The sequence below is a fragment of the Arthrobotrys flagrans genome, assembly GCF_004000055.1.
Source record: "Arthrobotrys flagrans strain CBS H-5679 chromosome Unknown unitig_0, whole genome shotgun sequence".
In the NCBI taxonomy this organism is placed as follows: domain Eukaryota; kingdom Fungi; phylum Ascomycota; class Orbiliomycetes; order Orbiliales; family Orbiliaceae; genus Arthrobotrys; species Arthrobotrys flagrans.
The window spans coordinates 2,957,235-2,969,918 of NW_027137550.1; the positions used below are offsets into that span (position 1 = coordinate 2,957,235).

General features: G+C 45.7%; 2 protein-coding genes across 2 annotated transcripts; both read right to left on the bottom strand.

Moving 5' to 3' along the window:
* Positions 1-4,330: 4,330 nt before the first annotated feature.
* On the bottom strand, positions 4,331-6,931 carry DFL_003910 (uncharacterized protein; the record flags this gene model as incomplete). Its single annotated transcript, XM_067632916.1, has 7 exons — positions 4,331-4,514; positions 4,600-4,831; positions 4,900-5,547; positions 5,645-5,674; positions 5,767-6,260; positions 6,319-6,555; positions 6,642-6,931. The coding sequence occupies 7 exons, from the start codon at positions 6,929-6,931 to the stop codon at positions 4,331-4,333; spliced, it is 2,115 nt and encodes a 704-aa protein (XP_067491136.1).
* Positions 6,932-8,835: 1,904 nt separating this feature from the next.
* DFL_003911 (uncharacterized protein) lies at positions 8,836-9,861 on the bottom strand (the record flags this gene model as incomplete). The annotated part of the gene is made up of 2 exons (XM_067632917.1): positions 8,836-9,546; positions 9,613-9,861. The coding sequence occupies 2 exons, from the start codon at positions 9,859-9,861 to the stop codon at positions 8,836-8,838; spliced, it is 960 nt and encodes a 319-aa protein (XP_067491137.1).
* Positions 9,862-12,684: the final 2,823 nt, after the last annotated feature.

Here is a 12,684-nt window from a genome sequence, read left to right on the forward strand (position 1 = left end):
ATAATATGGAGGAACCCTCCAAGGAAAAATTTTGGCTGGATGAGAAGGGAAAAAAGAACCAGCCAGGAACAATAAAGAGATGGAACGTGCTTCTGAAATATCTCCGTCAAAGGTGGGGAATTCAAGAAAATCTTATATCGAGAGATCAGTATGGCAGCGGATCAGACAAGATTGTCGGAATATTTCCGTCGGGCGGCTTTGTAGTCACGAGGTATTGATATGGTCGCGATATAATAAATCGACGCCACCGTGAAGGATATAATTTTGAGAACTGCGCAAGTTTTTTGTTGGAATTGGTATAAAGTGTGGTCGTGTGAGTTAATGTTGAACCTTGATGGTCACGATAGGAAACCGGTTGGAGAAAACGGAAAGTTCCGATAGACACTCCGGGAGGATAGGCTAAATATTATATGCACCGACAGGGCCGTAGATATATACGGCGAGCCAAGAACGACCGCGATGGTATCCAGCAGGGATGTATCGAGGATCTCAGAACAAAATGGAAGGTTTGGCTACCACGTCGAAAGAATTCTACCAGGTAATCGGATCGTAGTAGGAAAGAAATGTGTGCTCAATTTCCGCACAAGAAAGGTCGACTGGGTATGTACGGTATGTATGTGTGCAGACTATGATGTTCTTATCATGGCACACGACCTCTTAGTGGGAGATCAAATGAGGGGACAGCCTGCTAGTTTCGTAAAAGGCCTAGTGGTTTCTCTGGGTTTGAGTGTAACCGACGTAACGCTGAGAGTTAACTGGGGCGTCAAAGAAGGCCTCGATGTATTATCGAAACAAGGAATGATAAAAAATAAAAATAAAAAATAAAAAAGAGGTATAATCGACGAACGATATGCTTGTTCCCTTAGCTTGGGGAGAAGCCCGTCGCAGGGATATTCGAAGTCTGAAGGGGTCAATCAGCTGCCGCAAAGGAAGAAGGCTTTCCCAGGCAGCCCTAAAATGTCTGAGAAGACGTATTTTATTTTTTTTTATTTCACCACCAAGTTCCGGATCCCTGGCTGGCCTTGCTTCTGTCGAGACGCCCAAAATGGGAGAAGAAACTAAGTCTGTAAGTGGGTGCCGCTTCTGAGGCCTGAGAGCGTTAGAGATCGAAAAGGTCTCGAACTATGATGAATTGGAAGTGGTCGTCTGCTCTCGCTGCCAATGCTATTGCATTGATCTTTCCTTCAGGCCAGGGAGAGACAAAGTGTTGACGATGTCTCAGACGGTGTTGTTGACAGGTCGAACGAACCACGCCGCTTTCAACTTGGCTAAGGCTTGCTTCTTCAAAAGTAAAAAAGTGAAATCGGCGCTTGCTGGGACGATGGCACTCCGTAGACAGACTCTTTCCCCGTAAGTCGTTTGGAGATGTTAATTAGAAAACAGAGGAGAACCTCAAAGAAAAAAGGATTTCGGTCAAAAGGGCAAGGAAAAAGGGTTGCGGACATCGGTGTCGTTATGTATCATGAGCTGACCTGGAAGACCTGGGAGACCCAATAGCAGAATCCACTATTAACTGCTCCTCGATTCATATCTGCACGTCGAGAAGAGCCTTCGCTTTACTTTTTCTCACATACCTTCTCTTAGATTCCTTTTGGTTTTTTTTTTTTTTTTTTTTTTTTCGCTTTTCTTTTTCTGACTTTGACTGGCGGGTAACTTCAAGGCTGGCAAGAACGAGCGCTCCCACGCCAAACTACCTGGTACATCGCATATAAATCCATATCGGTGTTAATGGATAGTCCCTTAAGTGGTGTGTGCTTTGCATATGCATTGAGCGCCGTGTTTTCTGCACGTACGAGGGTGTCGATCACTTGGAGAACTTCGAGATGCTCCATCTAGCATACTAGCAGACGGCCTGATACATCTTGATCAAACTACGACTTCTAGTCGTCAGCAGCTCTACTCCTGGTTAGAATTAGAACTTTCGCATTCCGAATGAAAGGGGAAAAAATTTTTGCAAGGAGCCCTCTCACTAGTCGAGTGACTTCACGAACTATGTTTTTCCTTTCACAGCTTCCATACTGTCATGCGGCAGCTGGCCTCGATCATCCAGATACCACAACGGTACAACCATCTTTATACTGCATAGCTCTGCAGCAATCAACTGCGGGTATTCCAGAATCTTGAAACAATTTCCCTTACATAGTAGCCTTCAAATATCATTTTAACTATTCCCTGTCATCCGTGGAATATTCCATGCAGGCCAGTAGCTGCTTAGAAAACCTGGTACCTGAGGATCCTGGGGTACCCCCACAGGGTGGACTTGCCTCTTCCGCTGTGGACCGAGCCTCGGAGAGCCTTGCAGCTTGACTTTATCTCTCTTGGAAATTTCGTTCCAGAGGCGCAGGAATTTTTTCCTGTCGAATCGGCGGGATGACGAAGGTGGGTTTCGAGTGCGGGAAAAAAAGAAACTGGCAGCTGCAGTATTTGATTCTTTTGAGATATTCGCTAGATGGAAAACTCCGAATAGTTGGTCTCGACTATGTATACTTCTTTTGCTTCTTCCTAACGGTTGAAGAAAGAAAGAAAAAAGCCCATCCGACATCCATTCCCAGGGCTCCTTCGAAGCCGCTACGGCAACTCGCCAGCATATAGGCAACCGAGAAAGCATGTGGTTTTCGTGTGACATCGAATCTTTTTCTGGAATATCCAGCTCCAGGAGAGGAAAGTGCTAAAGTCCCATACATTTGGTTAAGATGAACTGCTAAAAAGAACTGGCTGGGACATGACATAAGCTACTTCCTCTGTCGATCTAATGACTTACCGCAGAAAAAAAAAAATCTTTCTTCTTCCGCTTTTCACGTTTTATCCATTCAAAATTGCGAAGGAAAAAAAAAAAAAAAAAAAAAAAAAAAAAAATCTCGAAGGGGTTTGAATCCTTTTTGCAATGCATGACCAATAGCCGTTCGTTAGGCAGCATATGAGAATATCTTCCTAGCGAGAAACTCCAACTGATCCATCTCCAGTGTCGACGAATGGACGACGAGGGCAAGGATTTAGCGACCCAAACTTCCTTTCAAGACGCAACGCTATCCGAGCAAAACGTGGGAAAATATTGGGTAGGCGTAGATAGGTATCGATTCAAATCATGGAATTGACTTTTTAGAGCGTGCATATTCTGTGGAGTGCGGGAAAACAGCAAGAACATCCTTGAAGCTTTCCTAGCCGAAGTTGCATGACTGAAGTTTCTGGATTGTATCGAAAGATCTAGCCATTGGCGTCGGTTTTAAGTGTGGGCTGCCATGCTGATGACCGGGATCGTATTCGCATTATGTCAGTGTCGTTGGTGCCTGTTCGACTGCCTAATCGAACCTGGTTGCTTTGGTCTTCAACACAGAAAGGCTTTGGGCTAATTAGCTTGGATATGCCTCGACAAACCGCTTCGATATTGCACATACCAATCGAAACAGCTGCATATCGTCGCATCGAGACGGCTAAATCCTGATAGATGCTAGACATTCCACTGTTTGCCTTGGTAGGATTGTACCTATACTGCAGGTACCGCATCAGTATCACATCGAACTAATATTCGGCGCCCTGCACCACGATAATGAGATATGCACGTGGCGTCGTAATGGACGTTGATCTTTCGGCACCCGTTATCAACAGGTCAAACGTTAAACGGCTCGAAAGATTAGGACTTCCTCGTTTGTTCGTCTGAACTCCTCGGAAATATCAAATATCACTAGAGAATCAATATAACCTGAGATTATATTGGTTACAGGGCGCCCTGTTAACTGTTTCTACTACAGTGCAGTACCTAAACAAAATTTGAGAGAGATCTGTAAATTAGTTTTGGGGTCCCTGCTTTTACTCACCTTTACACGTAACTGCCCTATTCATCTCATCACTGAAACGAAACGAGTGGCTATGGTACCAGAGGAAAAAGCAGTTTCTCATAGCATCTAAGTTATAGTTATTAAGATCTAGATTGAATCTGGGAAAACTATCCTGACCCTGGGCGTCTACACAGACAGCAGTCGTACCCGCGTAAGAACGGCGTTCAATGAGCTGAAACCCAGAGTATTTCAAGTCGTACGGCACAGGAACTCTTCTGCGTCGAGAAGACACACCTCACTAGTATGTGGAAAGCCGAACCGAGACATCTACCCTTTTAGGCCTGGCGGGAAGACGCTAAAATTCAAACGAGCTGCCACGTTTTTCAATGATGCGGCGATGCGATTCGGAACTAGTCTACGGCGCAGCATTTCACCCCAATGTTATTTTAGAAAAATTGTATCGCCTCTTCCGAAGATACTTCATTGCCTGCATACTATGCTGGGCTAACTACAACTGTCAATGACTCCATATACACATGACCATTTTTCTCCTTTTACGAGCAGCAGGACCCAGACTTGGCGGCGTTGAACTCGTTATATAAGACTGATTTGTTGGCCAACTGATTCGACGCAGGGACATCGATTGCTGGGTTTCGATCAAAGAAATCTGCAGGTTTCAGGCTGACTTGATGAATCTCCACAGGCATGACTGGGAAGTCTTCCACTCGTGGTATATGCCTAAATAATAAAAAATAACTCGTCAGTCAAATGATATTCGGATGCTGCATGCGGACGTTGGGAGGCTAAAACGAGTGAAACTCACGTCATTCCAAATGTATGCCAGACCAATATATCATCGTTCTCCACATTTTCATTTCTTTCAATCATATCCTGGACGCCTCCATCTTCTCTGTGTGCTTGATTGGTGAACTTGCCAGCGCACCAGAGGTCCTCATCTCGATGTTTTGTGACCCAGATATGGTGCTGTGCGAATCGAGCTCTTGCAGCTGCGACGCTACCTGGGTCTGCCAGGAGGAGCTGACCCGTATGAGGAACTACGAGCCGAACCAATTTCGTTAGAGGTAAGTATATTAAGAAAACATTCAGGTCATTAGACGCCCACCTAATTTATAGCTGACCGGGTTCTTGCTATAAGGGTTGAACTTGGAGGGATTAATGATCTTGAAAACCCTGTTCTTATGAGGTGCAGCGTCCGCATATGAACTAGTCTTGATGACCTTCTTCTCAGTGACAAATGCATTGCCGAAAGGATTGCGCTCAGCGGATATCGGTAACGATACAGCTTCTTCCTGGACGACACTGTTCTGCCACCCGTCGATGGCGGGGTCGATCCTTAGACAGAAGATATGCTGATGATACTGCGCCAAAACACCCGGGGATACGACGTTACCCCATTCTGACACCTTCCCTGGGTCGATCGAGCATGTTGAAAGGATACCAGTAGCTCTGGTTTCGAAATGGATAGCTCCAGCCTGATCGAACTGCCAAGCGAAGATATACTCGTAATTTGCAACAGTCAAAATCTGTTGCACGACGAGCACACGGTTTCTGGTCAGGACTGCCCTATCGGTTCGGTAGTTGGTGTGCTTCCAGCCAATTCCCATATCCTGTTCGTGCAAGCAAATAGCGTTCCCCTTGACCTCTCCTTCCCCGGTATGAGTCGCCAGAGCTCCTGGGAAGTAATGGATGAGACCTAGACAATCGCAGCCTAGTGCGAGGTTGTTGGCGGATAATCCCGCACCGAGGTCGCCTGTTACACAGTTGCAGGATGCATATTAGCGATACGCTTTCGCAATTCTTCTAGTATGAAAAACTTGGGATCTGACTCGAGGTTCGTGTGGACTTACCAAGATCGAATGCTTGTTTCCTGTGGTATGCTGTATTTGGAAGTAGAAGAAGAAAATTAGTATAGTTCTAGAAGTAGACTTGCAGATTATTGGTATTAAATTGCAAAGAGGTAGAGCCTTACGTGTCCGGGGATCGCCATACGGCACCGTCATATCAGAAAGACTGAGTCTATGAAACACTCTTCTGCCGTCATACGTAACATCGTGAATGATGGCACCTTCACGGTAATTCCAGCCGACTCTGAAGCGCCACTTTTGCCATTCAACGAGCCTTCCTTTAATTGTAAAGCTGGCTCCTTCAGGTTGCACAACTTGCAAAGGTTTCAAGTCCTTCCTTAGCCCCTTCGGCTGCAGTTCTGGAACGTACTCGTTTGCAATGCAGTGGTCAATGGCTTTTTCAGGATGGGTGCCATAAGCGAACCCATCTTCTTTGCCTCCGGATGCGGCCGGTTCAATGGACAGAACCGTCATCGTTTGGAGGTCCATCAGCGGGATAATTGGTAGTGGAATGGAATAGAGATTTCCATCAGGGTGGTTATTCGAGGGGTGTCTAGCATAACAGAGGAAGGACAAGCGGGTTGGTCCCGCCTTTGGCTGGTCGACGCCATACATCCAGCTATATCGAATCAGCTTCAAATTCAACAATCGCATATTACCAGGAAATGGTATCCTACGGATCGATTTCGATAACGATGTTCTCTGGAAGGTTCAATTTGGCAACAGCATCTTTGAATTCCTTCGATTCGACGAGAATCGACTGCGCAGTGGCCATGGTCCTGAACGACAAAGGCTCAGCAACACCCTCAGGCAGAGGCTGCTCTTTGACGACCTGGCTTGTCGTCAAGTTCACAATGCCCTCATAGCATTTATATGACCATCCGGTTTCATTGTCGAAGACTGAGTATAGAGCCCTATTCACATATCACCATCGTTAGAAATTGCTGCGTCTATATAATTAAATACAACCCAACACAAAAACATCAGCAAAGCTACTTACTCGACAATCCTGTCAGGCTTCTGAGATGGAATCCTTCCCGCCAGCTCCTCATCTAGATACACCGTCAATTGCTTTTTTGGAGGCTCTACGAGTGTAACATAGCGAAATTGGAATCGCTTTCCAAGGTGCTTCGCCGTGATGAGGGACGAAGCTGCAGTGATTTCTGTCGCTGACAAGGGATCAAGCGGATGATCATATTGCAGGGAGCTTGGATGTACCTGGCCCTGCAGAATATTTAGGCGGTCGTTCGCCTGCGCAGCAGAATTGAGTGACGCTGAAAACGACGACATGATGACAGTTTGGGATATAATATCAAGAGCTTTGGTATATATAGATGTGAAATACGAAAGAAAATGAGGCCCAATTCGGCCACGGGGGTTTTCGCTGTATATTATATCTATTCGCTCTTCAGCGCAACCGCAGAGGACTAGAACATGACTTAGGTTCTACCAGCGGCAAGATCTTCGGCTGCGTGAACCCTCAATTGCAAGGAATGTAAAAACGTGTCTCAAAATTTCTTTAGTCATGATAGCGTAGAACCCCGGAATAGCTTCGAGCTCCCATATGCGATACGATACGTACTAAATAACACGTCGTCGTACAAAGCCTGTGAAGCGCATGTAATTGAATTCATTGATAGGTTGGACGACCCACTCTGCAAGCAATAGACCCACGCGACTGGTATCGATAGCCTCCTGAACCACGAGCCGACTTCCAACCCGCAGGGTCACACGGACGGCATCTACAAACTAACTCAAGATAGTAGGTCCATGCGAGCGGAGCCCTCATTTTTTTTATTGCCGAGAAGTTTCCTGCCTCGCAGCCTTATGCACCCGCTATAACTTATCATGAGCTAGCCAATCGCATAGCCTTGCCTTAACGGGATAATGCAACATCCTTTGAGTTGTGACTGAACCCGCTTGGTGAACATTAACTTAACACCCGAGATACAGGTACCGAGTTTCCAGTCGTCTGTATGTCCAATGTGCATGTACTATAGTGGATCCTGAGAGATAGACTACGTCAGTAGGGTGTGACAAATCCGTAGCTGACGAAGGAAGCAAACTGGTTCGGGGCCAGACCGGAATATTCACGAAGGCCGTTTCCGGGTTTGCGCATTTCATACTTGCAATGCAACTACATCTGAGATCACCATGTCGCAATCAATAAACTAACCGGAAAAGGTTTCCACAGGGTTTTTGTCCCATTAGCCGATGGATACCCTGGGCACAAATGTCCTTATCTCTCCTAGATTAACCTCGATATTATACGCATATCGGATGGCCAGTTCGTGGGGAAGAGTTGACCTTAAGAGTGGTTCTGATATTACGTGTGCCGTTTATACTATGTGATATAGTTGTGTAGCTGCAATATATCTTCAAGTGTACCATCCCAAAGCCAGTGGTTTCCCCACAATTCCTTTAATTTGACATCCCCTTATCTATCTTCCAAATAAGTTCACCATTGTGGCTAGGTTAGTAATTGATTTGAGGTTTGGTCCTGACTCGTCTGCGAAAGGATTCGCGAGAAATTAGTATTGCCGAGTGTAGGGTAGTTCGGATATTTTGTCTCGACCCTGCATTACTGTATAACCAGGCTCGATTCTCTTCTAGCGGCGGTGGGCACGAGAAATCCAAACTGGCGGAAACAAGGAACATTAAGGGACGGGAAAATAAAGCCCATTATTGTAAATATATTTTTGGTTCGCTAAGTTGATGTTCATCTTCGTCAGCTATTTCGCTAGCGGCTATCCCATACACAGCGATGGACGAATTGATACCAAAAGTATCACTTGCCGCGGCAGCCGCAAGCCAGTCTTGAATCACTAGCTTAACATATTCTCCGTGGGACATTTCCGATTACAATACCAACGGATAACGTTAGCATTTCATAAACTTGAAAAATAGTCCAGATCGTATTTCAAATATCGTGATGGTACAGGGGGTTAAATACCTTGGAGTAAATACAGGAGTGTCAGATGCAAGTCGCGCCGTTCGAAAAGGAATTTGATACAATCCGGTAGACAGGTAAGTATTAGGAAATGCGAACAATTTAGAAAAACATGTAGGGCAGTCCTGGGCTTCGTCGCTGTCGTTGTGATTTCCAGGTATCAAAAATAAAAGTAGCAAGCCCACCATTATTCGTACAACGAAAAAAAGTAAAAGAGAGAACCAGGTATAAAGCTTTCAGAGTTTTACAAATAATTGTTACCAGAAGTACTCATTGGACGGCCTCCGCGAGATGGAGGCCTTTGTGGCCCCCGGCTGCTCGAACGACGTGGAGGGTTTCCATAGTTGGTCATCCTTCCTCCTCGAGGAACAGTGTCGTCCTCAGAATCATCATCAGAGATTTCCGAAACTTGTATACTTGCATTGAATGGCACTCTTCCAGGGCGGCCTGGGAGACTCCGAGGCTTGGAGCGGGATCGGACATCCGATTTCGCAGAACGGTAGTCCCAAGAAGGATCACGTCGGTCGCCACGGGTCCGAGAGCTAGGATTCCAGTCCATTGGGTCACATGCAGGTCCTTCGTATGAGTAAGTACTGCCTCTCACTTTGCTAGAGTTAGACATTGTGTCATCCATTGACATTTGACGGTGGTTAGACATTGATGGCATGTCGTGCATGTTCATACTAGGCCCGTGAGGATGTGGTCCGGGGTGATTAGCTCTACAGAGCATGCAATTGTCGACATAAGAGTAGTCCATCTGGTTACCCATCTGGTTACCCATCTGGCTCATCTGGTTGTTGGGGAAGCCGAATTGCCCAGCAGAGAAACTCATCGAGAAGGATGGTTTTCTCGACCTAGGATTTGAAAACCGTGACGATTCTATATCGCTGTACGCCGGTGGCGCATGTAGGTCACCAGCGTATTGAGCATGCATAATATTCGGCATGGGATGTTGCTGTCCAAGTTTAAATTAGTATCGAGGTCTTGTCAATTGACCTTAATTTTTTAGAGGGATCCTTACCATATAGACGCCAGTATTGGGATTTCGGTACCCCACTTGAGGGAAGACGGTGCCGCCGGGTCCCGTGACCACCTGGACCGGCTGACCACTTGTGAGAAATATTTGCTGCTGTGGATGCGCCGTGGTTGGGACATAACCCGCGGCACCTGCGTGGTAAGCTTGCTGGGTCATTGAATCAATCTCATAGGTCATTGCGGGCTGTCCCATCATAGGGAATTGGCCGGTGGAGATGTATGCTGCGGCTGCCATTCTGAAGTTACAAGTTTCGAGATCCGAGGCGAAGCTGGCGATCAGAAAAGGTGCTTGCGCGATGATGTAATAAACTTCTAGAGAAAAGAAATTTAGGACTGAATACGGTACTTGCGGGCTTTTCTAGTTATTCCTGCTATATGAAGCCCGAAGGATGAGGCGAGCTATCAAGCAAGAGGACTCGTATTTATACAGCGCTGCTACAATAGATATTCAAGAAGCAACTGGAACTATTGGGCCAACCATAGTCCACTTACTAGTGCTCATTACGAAATTCGAATCTTCAGCTACGTAGCCACCCCTGGCTTCACCTTCATCTTGACGGCCAGCTCATCTGAATGTAGAAGCAATAACGCAGAACGCAGTGAATCGGCCGCACTGAATATGAATAATAAGAGCCTTCGTATAGCCCTCGACGTCTAACTTTGCTACCTTGCCCTCGACACTAGTGTAGTGTAATATCTAACTCGCTCCTATGCATAATGGTCATATGAACCCATATGCAGACAGTTTTCGGTTGGAGCGTTCCGTAGCAGCTTCAAGCCGTGCTCGTAATGCATGGAAGGAATTCCTTTGCAAAATGTCGGGGCCTTCTTCGATAGGGTACCGCCAAGCTCTATACTTCCACCACTTGGTGTTGCAATATTAGGTGTATGCGTCTAAAACCAATGTTGTATTTTGTACCCGAAGCTCGAGCCGGAGATGCAACTCCCAGGCCACGCCATTGCATCCGCAGCTAGATGCAGGTGATAGTCTAATGGCCAACGTTCTCTTGAGCCGCAGATCCAACAAGGCCGGCATTCTTTACCACTTTTGGAGTCATACGCAGAAGCGGATCCATCTGCGCGGAAAGTGTGCAAGATCGCGACGCAGGTCTTTACTGATATGTCAACGACTGGTCCAACTGGTCCCAGAAACCAGTATCGATAAACGGCACCATAAGCTGCAGAATTGGTTGCGAAATTTCCCCCATCACTAAGTACCGGTTTTCTATCGGACAATATTGTACGAAATTTACAAATACGAAGCCGGCGCGGCATATTTGCGGTGTTAAGTTGAGGCAAATGTGGTGACATCGATCAATCGATTCCCAAAATTTTCGACGCTTGCAGCATTCGCTAGGTACCAAGGCAAGGCTTGCAGTTCAGGGAACACATGCCATTTTTTGACGAGGCCTAACGTTTTATATGGAAATATGCTTCTCTTCTCTCGTTGGTAGCTGGATGGTCCTTTTTTCAAGGCAATATCCGTAGGTCATTCTAATATACCAGCCTTTGATCGCCTAAAACTACGAAAATTGATGATTCTAGGTATAAGCCACCAAAACTTCCGCAAGACATTTTAAATTTATATAGGCTGCTACTTTGGAAGGAAGTATTGTACAGTTGCCGATACAGATGATCATATGATCGATATACATATATCTATGAGGCCTTTTCTAAACCTAAATCTATCACACTTATATGCACGTCTTTACCCGTGTCCCACAAGGCCGGAAAATTCATGTTTCAGGTACGCTCCCCTCTCCATGCAAAGGAACACTTCGTAAAAGTTCAGTATCTACAGCTAGCTGCAGGAAAAACTACGTTCGCGGAGATGTGTAACCGTCTACCAGCGCGAGGCTACACGCCGTTGCCTCAACGCAACAAGCGCAAGATGATGCTCTGCTGCGCAGGAAACCTCTTTTCAGAAATATTTGTCTATACAAGATTCCACGATAATAATTCTCAGCCGCAAGGGTGGGGTAAGTTGATGCATGGGACCATCTCTATACCTTCGATCCTCTCTTTTATTGTCAGTTCTGCGAGAGTGTTATTGCTGACAAATCTGCCTGGTCACATACAGTACCACCGAAAATATGTATACTGCCGCTCACTAGCGTATTATAATGAGCTAGGATTTGTTGAACCGATCTTCTAGCCAAAAATCTGAGGGAAACTTTTATTAATATAACTTTGACGTGATAAAGCGGGTTGTATCTGGATCCTGTTATGTGAACCCAGCCGTCAAACGAAAATTGCAAGCCGAACTAGAGCCAGTCTAAAATATAAATGCGGGAAGCGTCTGTGTATACACAAGGATTGATATTGATGAATATTGCTCTCGGAAAACTTTCAACCGTCCAGATGTCGAAATCTTCGAGATGTTATGACCCTTGAAATATGGTGGAATAGCAAATAAAGTGTAAAAAATAAAGCAAGTATCCCCGACGATATCGATATTAAAAGGAATCAAGCTTCAATTGACTCTTGCCGAGGAGAAAGAGGGACAACATCTCCATTCTCTACTACTCCGGCCTCTGAAGCCTCATTCCCACGGTCTTCTACAGGATTCGCATGGCCATTTGAACCAACCAGGCTTCCAGAAACCTGTGCTTCCTTTTTCCCTCCAAAACTCCCTTCTCCTTGTCTTTCTTCTTCTCTTCCTAAACTTTCTCTTACAAAGACAGGCAATTATAACGCAAAACGCGATAGAGGTAAACCCTCCAATGAGCCCACCGAGTGTTGGTCCGAATGCGATATTGGAGTGTTTAGATCGAATGATCCAGGAATTTGTTGGCGCCATGACGGTGATACCGCATACCGGTTGGTATTCAGGATCTGAGGTTTGTAAATCAAACTTACAAATTGTCTTTGCTCGCCTGCAGGCAAACAAAATAATCTATGTTAAATCGCATAGCTAGTATAGTACTTGGTTTATGGTGATCGTATGAAGTTGAAGAGATTGAGATAGAATCCTGGAAGCTCAAATATTCGAATCTACGAAACAGGATGCCTGAGTCTGGACGTATGCGATCAGGAACTTTTTAAAATTTTCAACGGA